The sequence below is a fragment of the Nelumbo nucifera genome, chromosome 1, assembly GCF_055504915.1.
Source record: "Nelumbo nucifera cultivar China Antique chromosome 1, China Antique-T2T, whole genome shotgun sequence".
NCBI classification, from domain to species: domain Eukaryota; kingdom Viridiplantae; phylum Streptophyta; class Magnoliopsida; order Proteales; family Nelumbonaceae; genus Nelumbo; species Nelumbo nucifera.
The window spans coordinates 185,544,360-185,563,619 of NC_142649.1; the positions used below are offsets into that span (position 1 = coordinate 185,544,360).

A 19,260-nucleotide genomic window follows, 5' to 3' on the forward strand; every position below is an offset into this window, starting at 1 on the left:
ATTAAAATGCTGCCACAATATACTTCGGATGTTAGATTGTGATCTCCTTAAGCTTATACGTAGGTAGATTATGTCATTTCAGGATCCCACTCAATGTTCCCGATCTCTGTAACCGGAACTCCATTGTGGCACTAATCATCATTATCATCAATTTGACCTCGACCAAAAATGAGAAATAGATTTCTACCAAAAACAAGAAAATACATATCAGGACCAAGGTTCAAGTATCGATACATATTGACTGATATCGGTTTTGAAGAAAAGAAAAAAAGTAAAAAAAAACACTATCGATATCACACGATACGCCCCTACTGGCGTATTGATCAGGACATATCGCAGCCTACTGGCGTATTGATCAGGACATATCGCAGAAGACCACATAGACATCTGGAAGTTGTCCTAACATAATAAAAAATACCGAATAAGGGATTCTAACCATTTGAAAGTTGAATCATTCACATCATTCTGACATCATAGTTACAAATCAAAGAATTTCATTTGGGTTCATTCTAGGACTAATCTCCTACATGCTGCAATCCCGCAATACCTGTTCCTGGGAGTGATCCTCGACCTCGAACAACAAATGACAGAAATTGAAAAGAAAATTAGACTCGGCACTAGGGGAAGTGTGGGGCATAAGAGGTAACATGTAAGATTAGAAACCATGCATATGAAACCGGGTTAAGAACTTGAAATTTCCCACTCGTTTATGAACCGGAATGTAGCAAGTATTCCTTTCCTTTTCCTTTTTATTGTTTCTATTCAATCAGCCTCTAGAGCCCTTCAACCAAGCGCTTGTGACTTAGGGAGGCAGAATGGGCTGAAGGGTGTTCAACCTAGAGAGCATGCAGCAAACTAACAGGATTTCAATCCTGTGACATTTCTGAAAAGGTTGCTCTATGCCAAACACCAACTCTACTAAACCAGAGGTGGTCAGGAAGACTTGTAAAACTCCAAATTATTTTCCTTACTCTTAAGTATAGCTTCTCTGAATTCCAAAGCTTGGATATCACAAAGAAAAAACAAAAAAAGCTTAGAAAAAGCAACTTATGTGGTAATGGCATCCGATCTAAGACCTCTAACATCTGAATTTTTCTTTTTGGTAGTTACCTCTAGCATCTGATCTACAAGCCCAATTTCTTTACAAAAGACAGTAAGCAATCTGCCAAAGTGGCAAAGGGACAGAAAACCATCAGCGTTCCATCTTGTATCTTTCCCAAAATTCAACAACACTCTAGCATTTGCGAAGTAATTGAAAATGGACTATGGATGTTCCCTTGCAACATTGGAGCTTCCTTTCCCTTTTTCACTTTCTTGAGATTCTTTCTCTGAGCCAAAAACAAGACTTTTAACAGAATGTTCTGCTGATTTTAAAGCCCTCTTGATCTGCCATTGAAACCAATCAGAATTCAGAACTCAAAAATAACATGTGTAATGGTCAAAGTAAAATTTCTAACAAGCCAAGCTAAAGCCAAAGAGACTGACACTAAAACCCAAATGCACCACAATTCTATCAAGCAAAAATAGCAACCCTTCAGATTTTTTTTTTTTTTTGAAAATAACAACCCTTCAGATCGGGAAGAAGTTGAATGGCTTTATCATAATGTATGAATTACTTCAAGTGTTTTCACAGTTAGCAGAAATATACTCGTAACATTCTTAGACTTCGGTACAAACTAGAACTTAAGGTTTAAGTAGGTTGACATCGCTAGAAAATTAGAAGTTTGAGAAGAAAAAACATTAATGGAGCGCTTAAAGAGCACCTAGAATGAAATGAATGTAGACTGTACTGTAGTTTCCATTGTATTTGAGGCAAACTTCATCATAAAAAAATGGATCCATCTCCTGTTGCTAAGAAGTGATGGGCATAAAATCATTTCTGGATTTCATAAGTCGTTCCCTTAACAAGCGGAAATAACTCCAATTACATGATGATATTGTGGGTTCAAATGATACGAAAACTAAAATCAGATCATCTAGAAAAAAAGAAACAACCGGAACTTCAAATGCAAATAAAACTAATGTAAATACAGATACTACACACCATTCAAATTCAAATAAAGGTTGAGAGGAGAGGAAAAGAGCCCTTCGTGGTTCAGAAGTGAAATTAAAAAATTCAGAAGCCTGTCAAAAGATATGCAAACTCTAATCCGGTGGCTTCCAAGATCGGCAAACAGTCTAGCAGATCAATTAGCAAAACAAGGGGTTAGAAGAGATTAGATTTTCTGGGCTTGGTTGTAATCCTAATAGGGTTTTTCTGGAGTTGTCTCTAGCCGAGGCTGCTCTCCTTTGTAAATTTTCTCTATATTAATAAAGCTTTCATTGATTTTACTGATAAAAAAAAATCAAATAAAGCTAATGTAAATACAGATAGTACACACCATTTAGAACAAATAGTACAAGTTTGCAAGGAAAGGATAAAAAGAATAAAAACCTATTGGGATGTTTCAGAGGAAAACCTAAAACAGCATTATCATGAGTATCATAAACTTACCAAATCATTGTATGCTTAACAGTAACAGTGGTTATGACTTATGAGGACCCAAAGAACTGCAGAAGGCCGGCAATATATAGAAATCCACAAGAAAATTTTCAATATGGAACAAAGATAAATTCAGTTCATCCTCCCTAGATTAGGAATTGAATTTCATTGTTTAATGGAAATGATAAAAAAAAAAAAGTATAACCATGAACTTACAGGATCAAGGACGTTAGGTTCGGGGCCGTAGTCGGCAGTGAGAAGGAAATAGGAAGCAGTTATAGTGGCCACCATAGTCGCTCTTCTAACGAGTTTGTCCGTCTTCGGATCCATGCGTAGTTCATTAAACGTTCGGTGGAAGTCGAAGAAAATGGAAGAGCCTGAGACTTAAGAAAGGGCAACTCGTTTGATGGGCTTCACCTGAATCACCCGATATGACCACAGCATCCCTGATAACTTTATGCAAATACAGGGATTATCACTTATCAGTAGACCTGTTCATGTGCCGGCTAGCCCGACGGGCCGGGCTGACCCCCAGACGGACTTGAGCATGTGTTTTAGCCCACGGGCTTGACCCTCGGGCCTAAAAGCTCGAGCCCGATTATTTTACGTGTCGGGTTCGGGGGTTTGTTAAAAAAGGCCGATCCGAGCCCGACCCGGCCCGACTTTTCCTAAACTGCCTAATCCTAACCCTAAATACTTAAAAATTTTCTTTTCATTCTCCTTTCTCACTCTCACTCTCAGAAGCAGCTCTCATTTCTCCCTCTCAACTCTTAGAACCGGCGAACCCAGTTGCACCTGTGAACTCGGTCACCGGCAGCCAACGCCACCAGAAGTAGTCATCTCTCTCTTCGGCGGTGATCTCTCTCTCTCTCTCTCTCTCTCCAGCCAGCACCGTTTTCATCTTCTTTCTTCTCATTCTCAGTTCTCTCTCTTCTTAGAACTAGGTCTTCTATCTTCTCAATTCTCTCTACAACTGGCGCCACCAGAACCCAGGCGCACCATTTTCGTTCTACGAACTCAAGCATCGGCGGCTGGCGCTACCAGATCTAGATCGTCTCTCTCTCTCAAGCGGTGAGTTCTCTTTCTCTCTCTCTCTTTGGCCGGCACTGTTGTCATCTTCTATCTTCTCACTTTCTCAGTTTCTATTCTCACTCTCAGACTCCCAGGAATCGGCGAACTCAACAGGCACCATTCTCTCAATCCTCAGAGGGCACCGGTGCTCAGACTCCCAGGTCGGGCTTCGGGCTTTTTATGAGGGCCGGACTTGGGCCCAAGTTTTAGGCCTGTTGGTCGGACCGGGCTCGGGCCTGAAAAATTTATGTTAATAAAGAGCAAAAGCCCGGCCCGAGCCCGGCTCGGCCCATGAACAAATCTACTTACCAGGTGTTATTTTTTACTTTTTGCGACTCTGGTAACTTACAAAAACCCCCCGTACTATGCGTTAGTGACAAAGACCCTCTTCATTCAACTTTTATGTTGTAATAAATACCCTCTCGGACGTTAAGCCAGATGACGGAAGGTATCAAATTACCAAAATACCCTATTAAATTTTCTCTATTTTTTTTACCATTTCCTCTTAAAATCTAATTAACCCAAAAATACCTTTGATCATCATCAAAATAGGAAAAAGTTTGACTTTCTTTGGTGAAAATTTTGACTTTCTCATCAATAATCGTCATTGGAAAAAGAAAAAAATCTCCATCAGGGCAGATTTGCCCCTCCACTAGCATCATGACACATGGCATCTCGGAACAACTGGGTGACTCCCAGAACCACCTAGGCGACAACTTGCCTTAGCCAAAATGATGGAGTCCTAGCTAGCGGCCTAGCACTGTTGCCGATCTGGCGACTTGCCCCTGTTGTCGACTTGGCGACCTGCCTCCACCGCCGACTTGGTAGAAACTTAGCCAACGACCTCGTCCACGACTCAGGGCGGTTAATAGCACCTCATCTAGGACCGACCTGTGGTACCTCGTCAGTATCGGTTGAAGCAACCTCGACGTGAGGAGCGACCTCCCTCGAGGGCTTGCCGACTTGATTGAGGTCCAGGTGGCGACCTATGAGACGTGCTCGGTGTTGATTTCTGTGTGCATCCCATCACTCCCGGGTCCACAAGACCACAACTACAAAGGTACTTCAAAGTTGGAAGTTAGACTGAACACAGGGCATCTTCTTGCTAGGCCATCTTCTGTCTTTCAGGCAAAGACCTGTTAAAGTCCTTGCCATATCTAAGGTGGGAAGTAAATAATATAGCTACACGAGTACAATGATGTGGCTATTAAGTCCTTGTTTGGTTTTGACCAAGCACCGAGTCCCAGTTCAATGATATACTGATGAAACAGAAAACTCCTTATATTCTGGAGTTGGATGATCTGTCATACTTGAATTTAATGAGGTCTTAGGCTAGTCCAGTTGGGTCTTGGGTCTGCCCAAACCCATTGGCAACCCTATAAATGATATGGTTGCATGAGTATCGAACAATACCATTAAATAAATTTTTTGGTAGAGTAGTCTCTGTTAATGCTCAAATATTTTCCCATCATACCATATGGACAGACCTCATCCGCCAGTTGCTCAGAGAAAAGTCCCACCCTACTTTTAATGCTGAGATAAAGATAAAATAGCAAGTCCTCCTAAACGTCACAAAGGATGGGTTAAAAACACAACAAACAGATAGTGGTAACAATGTAAACAAATGGACAACTCACAAATCACAGAAGACTAGGATTATAGCCACCAACATAATGTGAAAGTGGTAAAGAAATAGTATTCAAATCACAACCAAAGGTCTGAATCCTCAGAACCAGTAAACTGATAACCTTGTAGAACAACTTAGGAGAAGCCCAAACATAAGAACACTTTCACATACCATGACAACATCGAGGAACTAAATCTTAACTACCAACTTTTAGGCATAACATCAACAAAAGAGGTAGAAAGACAAGCATCACTCCATATTACACAACACAAATATAGTAGATATTTACAAAGCATGATTTCCTATAGATGAAGATGAATTTAGCGACAAGTTAAGGACGCATGCATTGCTTTTTATCAGTTTGTAAGATACATTTATTGTCAACCTAGTCACACCATGAGCCCCTTGAACACTGGATATCTCAAGTAAAGCAAACCATCAATCATATGACAAATGAATGAACCAAAAACCAGCACTAGGACTAAAAACAATAGGTAAGTCAACTTTCTCAGAATAAAATGTGCAGACCATGCATCAACCAATTAGACCAGGTATTCTACACCAAGTCACAATTGACATGTAGAGATGAAAATGCAAGGAGACAAAACGCTTGGTTTGACTTATCCCTTTAAAAGATTCAAAGGTCTGGAACACCAAGCTATTGTTTATTCCTCTGAAAGTTTGAAGCACCAAGTTATTGTTCATTCCTAAGAAGAGTCTCAAATGCTTAGATTAAAACATCATCAAAATACACAAATGCTGATTTTGTCCCAGAGTTCAAAATCAATTAAAATCCCAAACCTTAATACGGAGGAAACAACACTTTCAACAGAAATAAGTTTATGCATTATGTGCCATATCACTAGAATCAAGAGCAAAACATTCACTATGAAAGATGCTAGTGATAAAATGTGCACCGAAAGACGATTGCTGGATATTGATTAACTGTATCCTTCTACATATTATTATTTTGTGAACTCAATAGATTTTTATACATTTTGGAATTTATAAAGTACAATCATATAAGGTCATTATTTATTAAATCCTATGGAGTACAATTATATATGGTCATTCAATAAACCCTATGGAGTTGGGCATAAGAAATCTATGGTGGCCAAACAAATACTCTCTTGGTTCTGTGATCAATACAATTTGGTAACCAGTGGGCCAGAGAAAAAAATAATTGGCTAAACTAAAACAAGATACTAACATATCAAATGAGAACCACAGCATAATGAGATCAAAATTACAGGACAAGGCATCAACATTTTAATGGAGATATCCTTGGCAAAAAGACGACTTGAGATTTAAGAGGAAGCTATATCATTTGCCCATCTTACTACATCTTTGTATGTATTTGGCATCTTAGCATCTTAGTCTAAGGAGTTCGTTCATCCATGTGGGTTTCCCCTATAAAAGGTTGTTATCCTATCAACTCTCTAAAGTTCACTTCTCAGTAATATCATATATCAACCACAGTAGATGATGTTCGTGATGAGTCAGCATATGCAAATATTAAATTCCCTAGAATTCTTATAGTTACAGGTAGCAACCGTAAACAGGATTTGCACATTGAGCTGCCATCAACACAAATGATCCAGTGGAACCAAACACCAAGCTAACAACTTGATATCCCCATGAACTCTCAAAAGCATGTCAGCAACAGAACACAATTGAAGGAACTGATAATTATAATTACAACCAAGCAGATGCAAACTTCCAGGCACTACAGAAGAGTAACATAAGTAATAAACATATGCAAAACTCTCTATACGCATTAGAGAAGAAGAAGAAGAAGAAGAAGAGAGGTTCAGATTCGAACCAGATGAAACCGCAAGTTTCAGATTCGAATTTATCTCTTCTTTTCACTTCTAGTTGCTGGAATTTGATAAATTGATTTACTATTTGAACCAGATGAAACCGCAAGTTTCAGATTCGAATTTATCACTGCTTTTCACTTCTAGTTGCTGGAATTTGATAAATTGATTTGCTATACCGTTGTTTCTTCAGAACATGAAAATCTCGATGGAAGGAGAGGCTTTTGATTTTTTTTCTCACATTTACTTTCATTTTTGAGGGAAGTGGTTTCCGACCGAAATGGAAGGATCCCGCTTCCTCATTTTCATGATTTTAAATCCTCCCATTTTCCTTCCTTTTCTTCATTTATGATCAAACCAAGAAAGGGAAGATTTGGAATCTTTTGGAATATTCCAAAATTTCCCTTCCTTTCCTTCAAACCAAACACAGCCTAAGAGAACGGTTTTCAAAATCAGACCAGACTTGACGGTTGGATTGATTGATCTGGGAACTGGTCATTAATCCAGGTCTGGTTTTGAATCCCAAACCCATCTAACCAGGGTTTGAATCAGACGATCAGATCATTTGTCTCAAGAATTGGTTGGCGGTCAAAGTGATTTCATTTCCGGGTCGGTTTTTAAAACCATGATTAAGGAGTTTATTTTTATGGTAATTTCAAAATGAAGTAAAGAGTTCAGTTTTATGTTAATTCAATATGCCGTAAAGGCATAATAGGGGAAGAACTTTGACCAATCAGTAGGAACCCAATCCTAACTCTAGATTTATCATTTCATTTTAGCTTTAATGACCAGAGGTTAAAAATACCTATGCTTAAAATGCGCCTTTTTAAGTGGCATTTGATTTTTTTTTGGTAGGTTTCAAAAAAATGTCATGAGACAATTAATATTCAAGACAATGATATCTGGGAGGTCATTCTCATACCTCCACATTTGAATTAAATAATCAAATATGATAACTCATTTTCTTATCTATAAAATAAAGCCTTCTAACAAACTTGACAAATCAAAATTGCAACTTAAGAACCTCCCAAGCCATGTCGGGGGTTTGGCTGCTAATTTCCATTTCGGGTATCAAAACTGAGTTATTAGGCCCACGCAGGTCAGATGCTCGGCCAATGCTCTCTCTGAATTCTGAAAGATTACATTTCATGTTTCCTTTTGCTCTAAGCTAATAACTTGTGCACAGTGATGATAACCTTGAAAATTTTCCAAAGGGATTGCTTTTCTCCACTTGTGTGATCTCTCCAAATCTTCTTTTTCTCCCATGTATACCCGTTGTAAACAGAATCAACCTTCATAAAAAGAATGGGATCTTTAAATTAGCAATATTTTGAGTGCTTTCTCGTTCACTGCTCTCGGCAATCTCCTTGAGACTACACCAAGATCTTCTCTTCCTCTTACTTGAACCACCTGCAGAGACTACACTCCCAGCACTCATGGCTGCAGAGTTGCTTTCAGTTTCTATTGCCTTGTTAGATCCTGCACGGTTCTGCCTTCTCCTCTTTGCCTTTCCCTCCAACAAGAGAGTACGAGTTCCCACCAAAGGAGTTGGTGGACTGTTCTCTTGGGAAACCTCTCCCATTGTTTCTGAAAGAGTTGTGGGACCATTGGAATTTGATTCTAAGATGGATTTCGTTTTAGAAGAGTTTATTTCATCCAACATTTTAATAGCTCCTCTTTTTTCCATGCTTTTAGAGGTGACAACCTTCTGATTGGAGCTCCCAGGTTTCAATTTTGAAGCTGGTTTTGGTTTAGAAGCACATATCTCTTTCATGTAACCTTTTGGGGTCCCTCTTTTCAGGTTGCGGTGTGAACAGAACTTACATGTATAAACCACATTGTTCTGTGTGGGAATGTTCAATTTCTTGTGATTTTGTTTCCGCAACTTGGCACGGTTCTTTTCAATTCGCACTGTGCAGTTATAGCCAGGCTGAAGAATTGATTCGCATCTGCATAACAATCATAAGAAGCAGTCAGATCCATTACAGTTCATACAGAAATATAAGAAGTTTCATTTCTTCTACTTGTTTTGTATATAGTTGACTGCTCATTAAAGGACAGAGTGGCATATTTAAATGGACATTCAATGCATCTTAGGTCTTTGAAGTTGCTAGATCCATATAGATTATACATATCTTCTTACTAGATGATAGATTCCATCACCCAACCAAAAAATATTATGGCTAAAGTTATGTACCCAAGGGCTCCAAGGATTAACAAAAAGGTACTACCAAAGAAGAATATAGTCATAACCCTTAAAAAACTTAATAGTAAAATGCCATTACACAATGTTGGTCCCAGCTGTCTGGGGTCTTAGGAGAGGTGGACTGAATACAGACCTAACCTTTTTTACACGTAGTGGCTGCTCTCAGATTCAAACCTACATGATTGTCAGCCCGAGATTTTACCATTAGCCCAAATAATGCCCCCTTAAAAGAAAATAAGAAATACTTAAGGTAATTCACATGTATTTCTTAGACATAAGCTTCAATTCTTCCACACCAGTCCTCTCCAGTCTATCTGACAATCATGAATATGTATGACTCTCTATGTTGTTCTGATCAACAACAGCAAAACTCTATATCACCCCAGAAATATACCCTGGCTTATGAGCTCCACAAACATAACACATTACTGAAATTGAGACAGAATAAATAGGTACAACATTTTATATGCTTGCACAGAGACAATAATCCCCAACATACCCCTCGCAAGGCCCCAGATAGTTGGAACTAACATTGGCTAATAGCCTTTTTAGACTAGCTTTATTGGTCACAAGTCTAGTATAGCTGCACTCTAATGTAGTAATTTTTTATTGGACATATATGAACTCTTTCTTGAGAAAACAAGATATTAATATTTAGTTAGTAAGACAAAGTGACAAACACACTGATGATGCCATGGGGGACTGCCTAGTCTGCCTTGGTGGTTTTTTCTATTGTTTTTTTTATAATCCTTCACTTTTATTAGAAAAACTCCGATGTGCAAAAAAGATCTTTAAAAGGGTTTTATAGACCTTAAACCTGTCAAACAGATTATTCAAATTCAGAAATTAGAAAAGTAAAATAAAAGAACCTAATGTTTTAATCTCAAGCTTGTAATAGAAATCCCTAATTTCAACTAGTGTATGAAGGGCATTTCCTTAACATAAGAGGCACATTAAGATCTGAAGCATATGACATCTTTTGAGCTATGAGCCATAATATTAAGGGCTCACCTTGAACCTGAAACCATAGGCTTGACATGCCCACTAACCCACTCCCACAAATAGTTACCTCGTTTTTATTCAATTCAATGAGACAACTATTAGTGTATCTTACAACACTTTCTCCTAAGCCAGAATTCAACCTTTGGAACCCCAAACTGAATCCAAAGTGAGAATCTAATTGTCTAAAATGCAGTTTGTTGACCAATTACACAATGGGTTGAGCTTTGTGACTTCATTTTCTGAGTTTTAGAGGGGTGAGAAGTATAGTGGCTATGCACCATATAGTTGTCTTCTTCAAGCAAATATCAACCTGAAAGATAGAGAAGGGAAATTAGTAGTATGGTGTTATTTGATAATAGCTTTCTCAAAATGGAAATGTCTTCATTTAAGAAGAAGCAATTTGAGATATGGATATCAATAATGAAAAAGTGGATATGACACTTGTTTTCAAAATCCAGTGACTAGAATGCAGCTACAAATACAAGAATAGCTATCCTCTCCAATATGCTGCTATCATGCTTTTAGCTTTAATAGTTAAGCTATTTATCCTTTATTATACTTATATACTACTGAACTAAATGAATGGTGTAATTACATGTAGATTAGCATCATAGAGATTGTGATGAGGATCACAAATTATGAATACACGAAGAATTAATCTTGCGATGAGAGCTGCGATGGCACAAAAGGAACTACCAGAACACCTGCGATGAACATTGTATTAGTTGACGAACTCGACAATTGAACAAAATCACAGACCTTTGTGATGACAGAGAATCATTCCAAAATGACAAACACGATCACTTACACCTGCGATGGCCTATGGAGTTTGTCTCATGGTCAGCTGCGAAAGGCAGTGACGACTCACCTCGTCATAGCCAGCCATGTCACCATCCTAAGAGCCTTGTTCCTAACATGTGACAACAAGCAAGCTTGAAAAGGGCCGTAGCCAAGACGTACCACGTGAGAATCTTAAGGGAAGAGGGAATCCTTATCCCAGAAGATCCTCACTGGACACGTGGCGAAACCCCAGTAAAGCTTACTCGTTAAAGACCAAAGAATCGTGATCTACCTTCCCAACGAGAAAAATCCTTATTTGTATGCTTCTCGTTATAGCTTTGGTGGCCTCTCTATAAAAGGGGGAGACTCGAAGGCCCGTGCACGAGATCAATCTCAAGAATCCTTGCCTCCTAGCCTTCTAAGTTCTCTACCTCCCACTTCCTTGCTACTCTTTTCCCCACAAAGCTTCCTTTAGATCCCTACTCTCATAGACCCCTGGTCATCCTCTGTCATTCAAGGAGACCATCCCTTATTGCCTTACCACCCTGCTTACAAATGGTTTAAATTTTACAACACTTTTCATAGCAAATTTTGTTAAAATACACTACTTATGTATTTTTGCTGTGAAGAAAACAGATAAATAGTTAGTAAAATATAGGGACTAAGAGAATATCATATAAAAATGATAAGAAAAAGGAGGGGGGACCGGGGGATGCACATGAGATGATGAGATGAAAAAAAAAAGAAAGAAAGAAAAAGTCCAATCAAGCATGTAAAAAAGTCCTTTCCCATCCTGACTTAGCTAGGAAAGCTGCAGTAGAGATCTAGGAATCCATCTGAATCTGCAAGTTAAGGAAGCTGAAATGTCTACTATTTCATTGAGGATGTGAGAAGCCTCCACGGCTCAGTCTTTCAACAGTAATGAGGTCTACTTGAAGAGATTTTAGTATACGCAGATCCTAAAGAGATTTAACCTCAGACATTGAAATATCATCTGCACTTGAAGGTTTCTGTATTTTCTTTTATTTAGGAAAATCATGAAAACCAATAAAGACAAAATTGATAAATATGGCGACAAGTCACTTATTAGAGAACCTACATGCTCCCAACACCCAAACTATCTAGTACTTAACAATTGTACTAAGTAGTAAGAATGATTTCCCTGAGTACCTAGAGTATTCAACTGGCTTAAGGAAGCACTCCAATTGCAACGTACAAAAGTTACAAAACAAACAAGAAAAAGGGGGAAAAGAAAGAAACATACTTCCAAACAAATATCTTGAAGAAATTGATTGGATTAAGCTGCGAGGTAATGGTTACCAACAACGAAATACGATAGATAAACATAACCAAATTGTACCAACGAAACCACCTCCATATAAAATTCAAACAATTGTCACTACAACAACTAATTGAATATACAGACTCTACAACTAGAAAAGTATATGAACTTCACACACAAACTCTACACATATAGGACCCATTCCAATCAATTTGATTTTCTTTATCTAATTACCATGAGAGGGAGATTACTCAGTTCTGTAAGCCAAAAACGAAAACAATGTCTTACCTCTGGCAAGGAAACAGCGATGACTCGAGCGGCGTCCCCATGGCCTCCCCCCAAGCAGCCAATCGGTGCCCAAAAAAGGCACCCAATGAAGGGATCGCAGCTTCCCCGCCAGTCCATAAAGCCAACTTCTGCAGATGCTCCCTTTTCAATATAGATTTGGCATTGTTGGAACCCCCTTTGTTAAGCTTTCTACCGCTGCTTTCCTCTCTGATTGTTATTGCACCTAGATGCCCAGAAGTTGGAGCTAATCCATGTTTCTTTCCTTGTTTCTTATTCATTTCCTTATCTCTGTTCCGTTATGCCTCCTGGGAATTTAATCGAACACACTACAGGCAACTGACGTCCTATTTGTTGGGTTCCAAGCTGCACGTTCTAGTTCAACACGTAATAAGCAAAGGGAGTTTGGACTTCAAGGGATTCCTTTCTCGCCTCGGGTCGGAATCTGGGAAGAAAGATTGCGCTAGTAGGGGTTTCTAATCTTCTTGGCTTTCCTTGTATAGCCTACCTTGCAACGCAGAAGCCACTGCGAGAAAGCCCTACCAAACGGGCACCGATTCATAAACAGTCCAAGCGGGCACCGATTCATTATTATTATTATTATTATTATTATTATTATTATTATTATTATTATTATTTGTTGATGTACAATTTTTTGTTTTAAAAAAATTAAAAAAGATTTTAATAAATAAAAATAAATTTTGAGTCTTATTATCAATAAAAATAATTTTTTAACATAATTTCTTAAAATATAAAAAAAAAGAGACCACGGAACAAATCTCTCCACCTCCGGTATCTTTCTCTTTCCTCACCCTCACCCTCCTCCTCCTTCTTCTTCCTCTTCTTTCTTCATCAACTTCTTATTTCTTCTTCTATTTGGATTATTTTTTTCTTTCTTTTCTTTCGATCAGTCTTCATGACTTCATGCATCGACAGGCACAAAAGTTGCCAAATCTCTCTTATAGAACCTCCCAACCTCCTGAAAACACCACACTTTCTCCCCAGCCTCTTTTAAGTAGAGGCCGCCGAGACTCGTGGAACTGTGCCTATCGCCGATCTCAATTCTAACGGTGTTTAGGCACCAACCCACCTCCATCCTTTTTTTATTTTCATTTCTCTCCAGCATTGTATCCCACTTCTCTCACATTCAGCCGAACAAGCAACAACCACCAACGTCCAGCTCTAGTCGTTGAGATCACAAACAAGCAACCGGGGGTGGTTCTTCTAAATCTAATAGATCCCAAGGAAAACAACTAGTTTCAGATTGTAAAACCAGAGCTTCTCTGGTTTCTATTGTCGTATTTTATTCACTAACAATACCCAAATATATACACTCGAGACTCTCCTACGTATACAACTGATTCAATTACAATTACAACATAGACTTTCAATCCTAATTGCAATCCATTGTAATCCTAACACCTCCCTCAAGTTGGAGCATGCAGATTGTGAATGTCCAACTTGCAGAGAAAGTACTCAAATTCTTTGTGACCCAATGCCTTTGTAAAAATGTCAGACAGTTAAACGGTAGTCGACACATAAGCAGGATGTATGCAACCATTTTGAATCTCATCCCGTACAAAATGGCAATCGACTTCAATATGTTTCGTACGCTCATGAAACACTGGGTTTGCGGCAATATGCAAAGCTGCTTGACTATCACAACATAATCGCATTGGGTTTGAATGCGTAACTCCAAGAGCCAATAACAATCCCTTCAGCCATTTCAATTCACATGTGGTCATGGCATAGACTAATACTCTAAATCCACTGAAGAACGAGCCACAATGTGTTGTTTCTTAGTTTTCCAGGAAATCGATGATTTTCCAAGCATAACAAACCACCCAGACAGAGAACGTCGGGACAAAGGGCAGTTCGCCCAATCTGAATCACACCATGCATATAACTGCAAATCACAATCTGAACGCAAGAGAATTCCTTGACCAGGATTTCCTTTCAAGTAGCACACCACTCGCAACGCAGCCTCCCAATGTCTTTTTTGTGGCTGTTGCATGAATTGGGACAGAACATGCATACAATAAGACAACTCTGGACGCGTTGCTGAGAGATAAATAAGTCTCCCCACCAAGCGTCTGTATTGCTCAGGATTAGATAAGAGGGCCCCGTCTGTCAAGGCGAGATTGTGATTCTGCTCCAGAGGAAAATAAGTAGGTTTTGCACCAAGTAATTCAACTTCAGAGATAATATCCAAAGCATACTTTCGTTGTGACAGAAAAATTCATGTTGAGTTTCGGGCAACTTCAATGCCCAAAAAATATTTCAATGATCCCAAGTCTTTCATATGGAAGCAGTCACTCAAATATTTCTTGAAGACTTGAATTGCCATACGATCATTACCTGACACGATAATATCGTCCACATATACGAGAACAAGCACATGCACCTTGTCCTGACGAAAGGTGAAGAGGGAGTAATCTGAACATGATTCCTAAAACCCATATGTCTTCAAGGCTGCGGTTAATTTAGCAAACCAACATCTCGGCGCTTGTTTCAAGCCGTACAGAGATTTTCGCAACCGACACACCATACCTGGTTTATCTAACTTAAAACCAAGAGGCATTCGCATGTAGACTTCCTCATGTAGATCACCATGCAAGAATGTGTTATATACGTCCATTTGATGAAGCTCCTAATTTCTAGCTGCTACGACTGCAAGGAAGGTACAGACAGTAACCATTTTTGCAATTGGGGCAAAAGTTTTATTATAATCAATTCCCTCAACTTGCTTGTTTCCAAAAACCACGAGACGAGCTTTGTATCTTTCCACTGTCCCATCAGCGTTATACTTGATTCGATAAACCCATTTGCATCCTATGGCTCATTTTCCTGATGGCAAAGGCTCAACAGTCCATGTCTGATTATTTTCAAGTGCCTGTATTTATTTCTGCATAGCATCCCTCCATTTTTCATCCTTTACGGCTTCAGCAAAAGAAGTGGGTTCAACTTCTATAGTGATAGCTGCCAAGAAAGCACGATGTCAACAAGAAAATTTGTTACAATTCACATAGTTATCTATGGGGTAAGGACTACCTGCAGAATGTGATTGGCCGAGTGAACTTGCAAAGGGACGCGAAGAGGGACTCAAGTGCTGTGTGGTGTGAAGCACATAATCTCTTAGCCTTGTGGACTGCTGTTTCTATCGATGCCCAGGCCCCAAATGAGTATCAGAGTGCTGTTGTTGCTCAACATTGCCACCCCCCCTAACGTCAGGTCTGTCTTCGCTTGCATTTTCTGTGGTGATGTCAGAAGGATGCAAGGGTGCATTGGTATTCGGGTCCACGTGGGTTCCTTCTTCTACACGGATTCCTTCTTCTGCGAGTTCATCTTGCTGGTTAGTCTCCGTCTTGCCATTTGCAAGTCCAGGTGAAGAAGTGGATGTACACCTTATTTGTCCCACTTATTCCACATCTTGTGCTTTGTTCGGCTATGCATCCTCTTTGTGTTCATACGGGAATTCATGCTCAAAGAAAGAAACATCTCTGGAAGCAAAGAACATGTCGGACTCTAAATCATATAAGCTTCATCCTTTCTTCCCAAAAGGATACCCGACAAAAACACACTGTCTGCTTCAACTAACAAATTTATCCCCACTATGACCAGGATTGTGCGCATATGCTAAGCAACCAAAGACTCGCACAATATCATAAGAAGGAGGTCGCCCAAATAACATTTCATGGGGAGTCTTTCCCTTTAACAGAATGGACGGTGTCCGATTGATCAGATAACATGCGGTCAAGACACATTCCCCCAAAAAACCAATAGGCAAGTTAGCTTGAAAGCGCAAGGCTCAGGCAACATTGAGTATGTGGCGGTGCTTGCGTTCAACCCTCCCGTTTTGTTGAGAGGTCCCGACACAAGTGGTTTGATGAATAATCCCACCTTTAGCAAAATAACCAGCAAAGCAGACAAACTCAGTCCCATTGTTAGTACGGATCACCTTGACAGGTTTGTTAAATTGCCTTTGAACCATAGCAAAAAAATTTCGAAGGACTCGTCCCACTTCCTTCTTATCAATCAGAAGATAAATCCAAATGCCTCTAGAAAAATCGTCCACTATGGTCAAGAAATAATGTGCACCACAGGAAGCTGCAGTTCTATAAGAACCCACAAATCACAATGAATTAACTCAAAAATATCGGATGCTTTATTATTACTAGGAACAAACTCTTCCCGACATTTTTTAGCTCAGAAGCATACATCACAACCCTTAATATTGCCAGTATGCTTAGTACGAAAAGGTAGCAATTTAATAATTCTATAAAAAGGATGCCCCAACCTTTGATGCCAAATATCTGACGTTCTGCTCTCTATAGTCTTCATTGCTCTTGCTGATGCAATGCTCCGGAAATAATAAAGTCCCTCTCGCTGCTCACCCGCTCCAATCAGCATCCTCGTAGTGCGGTCCTATATCACACAGAATTTGTTAGTGAACTGGACAATACAATTTGATTCCTCAATTAATTGTGATACAGAAAGTAAATTGCAATTCAAACTAGGCACATATAAAACACTAGTCAGTTTCAAGTGATCGTCCAGTGCAATTGTGCCTTCTTTTTCTACTATCGTCGCTTTCCCGTCTGGCAACCCGACAGAGCACGGAATGATATTCTTTATGTCTCTCATCGACTCGAGGTTTCCTATCATATGATGAGAGGCCCCTGTGTCTATTATCTATTCTGACAATTTTTGCTTTCCTCTTAGTCGTTGACTCCCTTCTTTTTGTGTGTTCAAAAGGTTGAGTAACATGTTCCACTGCTCACTGCTCAGTCCATTTAACTCGGTCTTGGCTACATCGATTGATTCTCCTTGAGACGTATTGCCTTGCGCAGAGGCTTTGGCTGTATTGGCCTTAGCTTGGCTGTCACGACCTTTTCCTCCTGCCCCTGTTCGTTGTTTCTGTCCACCACGCCCTCGGCCTATTCCACGGGTATTATTTTTCGGCTGATCACCCCACCATTCAGGGTAGCTGATCAGTTGGAAACAAGACTCTACATCGTGGCCTGTCTTGTTGCAGTGAGTACATACTGTGTTCTTGTCTCTGCCTTCGCTTTGCCTCTTTCCTGTGTGGGCTGCGAAGGCCACAGCTTCAGCTTTCTCTTCCTTTGCGCGCGTCATAGTCTAAACTTGCTCTTCTTGAACCACTATGGCATAGGCTCGATTCAAATTTGGCAAGGGTTCCGTACTCAGTATATGCGAACGCACACCTCCATAGACCGTGTCATCTAGTCCCATCAAAAATTGATGAAGTTTCTCTTCATCTAGCTTCTTATCCCACGCCCTGCTTATGTCGCAGGTGCACTTGCCACATTGACAAGTGGGATATTGCTCATAATTTCCCAATTCCTCCCATATCATCTTGAGTTTGCCATAGTAATTCAGAATTGTCATACCTCTTTGTTGGCAATTCGCCAACTCGGATTTGAGTTGTTGGACTCGTGGTCCATTACCAACAGAAAATCGCTCCTTTATGTCATCCCAGAGTGTCTTCACAATCTCTGTGTATGTTACGGTTGAACGTAAATTTGGTTCAATCATATTCAGAATCCATGACACAAGCATGGAATTCACCATCCACCAATCTTCTAATTCCAATGAATCTTCCGAAGGTTGTTCATCGATCCATCGATGAAGCCGAATTTCTTCTTGGCTCACAGCGCCGTTCTTATTGCTCGAGCCCATTCATCATAGTTGTCACCTCTAAGTTGGATCTGTGTGATAACGCTCCCTGGATTGTCATTGGTTGATAGAAGATAGGGTGAGATCACATTCCTTGGACATTGACTGCCGCCTTGATCCTTGTTTTCAGCCATGTCGAGTATAGTGTTGGTGCCGCTGAAGAGAAACTGCTGCAGAACGTTGATTCGCCGGAAGAACTCTGCGAAAAATCACAGTGCCGCACTGATTTGGTCTGTGAAAAAACACAGCGCTGGACTGAAAAACACAGCTCAGAACGTTGTCGCCGCTGTTCACCAAATGAGATGATGAACAGTGATACTTTAGAAACCAGAAGAAGTGCCGCCGCTGTTCACCGAAGGAGACAATGATCACCGAAGTGCCGCCGCTGTTCACCGAAGGAGATAATGATCACCGAAGTGCCACCACTGTTCACCGAAGGAGACAATGATCACCGAAGTGCCGCCGCCGGTCCGAAAACACAGCGCCGGACTGAAAAGCACAGCGCAGAACGTTGTCGCCGCTGATCACTGGTCCGAAGTGCTGCCGCTGTTCACCGAAGAAGATGATGAACAGTGATACTTTAGAAACCAGAAGAAGTGTTGCCACTGTTCTCCGAAGGAGACGATGATCACCGAAGTGTCGCCGCTGATCCGAAAAACACAGCGCTGGACTGAAAAACCATAGCACAGAACGTTGTCACCGCTGATCGCTGATCCGATGTCGCCGCTGATCACTGGTTCGAAGTCGCCGCTGATCGATCGTTGCTGCCGCCGTTGATCTCCAGAGTGCCCTGGCTCTGATACCATGTAAAACCAGAGCTTCTCTGGTTTCTACTGTCGTATTTTATTCACTAACAATACCCAAATATATACACTCGAGAGTCTCCTACGTATACAAGGATCGGAGACTCCTGATTCAATTACAATTACAACAGAGACTTTCAATCCTAATTGTAATCCATTGTAATCCTAACATATTCCGATCTATCCATCACATGGTGAAGGAAGTAAA

General features: G+C 40.1%; 3 protein-coding genes across 3 annotated transcripts; all 3 read right to left on the bottom strand.

Moving 5' to 3' along the window:
* Positions 1-408: 408 nt before the first annotated feature.
* On the bottom strand, positions 409-2,934 carry LOC104596075 (UvrABC system protein A). The gene is made up of 2 exons (XM_010257092.3): positions 2,699-2,934; positions 409-1,386 (listed from the first exon to the last, which is right to left on the bottom strand). Exons 1-2 carry the CDS (start codon positions 2,810-2,812, stop codon positions 1,264-1,266), a joined length of 237 nt encoding a protein of 78 aa, XP_010255394.1. The 5' UTR covers positions 2,813-2,934; the 3' UTR covers positions 409-1,263.
* Positions 2,935-7,885: 4,951 nt separating this feature from the next.
* On the bottom strand, positions 7,886-13,349 carry LOC104596076 (RNase P Rpr2/Rpp21 subunit domain protein). The gene is made up of 2 exons (XM_010257093.3): positions 12,556-13,349; positions 7,886-8,946 (listed from the first exon to the last, which is right to left on the bottom strand). The coding sequence occupies exons 1-2, from the start codon at positions 12,831-12,833 to the stop codon at positions 8,292-8,294; spliced, it is 933 nt and encodes a 310-aa protein (XP_010255395.1). The 5' UTR covers positions 12,834-13,349; the 3' UTR covers positions 7,886-8,291.
* Positions 13,350-17,691: 4,342 nt separating this feature from the next.
* Positions 17,692-18,252, bottom strand: LOC148804250 (uncharacterized). Its single transcript, XM_088900300.1, has one exon. It carries the CDS (start codon positions 18,250-18,252, stop codon positions 17,692-17,694), a length of 561 nt encoding a protein of 186 aa, XP_088756426.1.
* Between the last annotated feature and the right edge of the window lie 1,008 nt (positions 18,253-19,260).

Coding starts and splice junctions, on each gene's coding strand:
- LOC148804250 (XM_088900300.1), bottom strand. CDS start 18,252: ATGGGCTCGAGCAATAAGAACGGCGCTGTGAGCCAAGAAGAAATTCGG.
- LOC104596075 (XM_010257092.3), bottom strand. CDS start 2,812: ATGGATCCGAAGACGGACAAACTCGTTAGAAGAGCGACTATGGTGGCC. Junction 1,387..2,698: donor AACCTAACGTCCTTGATCCT/GTAAGTTCATGG, acceptor TTTCAATGGCAG/ATCAAGAGGGCTTTAAAATC.
- LOC104596076 (XM_010257093.3), bottom strand. CDS start 12,833: ATGAATAAGAAACAAGGAAAGAAACATGGATTAGCTCCAACTTCTGGG. Junction 8,947..12,555: donor TCGCTGTTTCCTTGCCAGAG/GTAAGACATTGT, acceptor ATTGTTATGCAG/ATGCGAATCAATTCTTCAGC.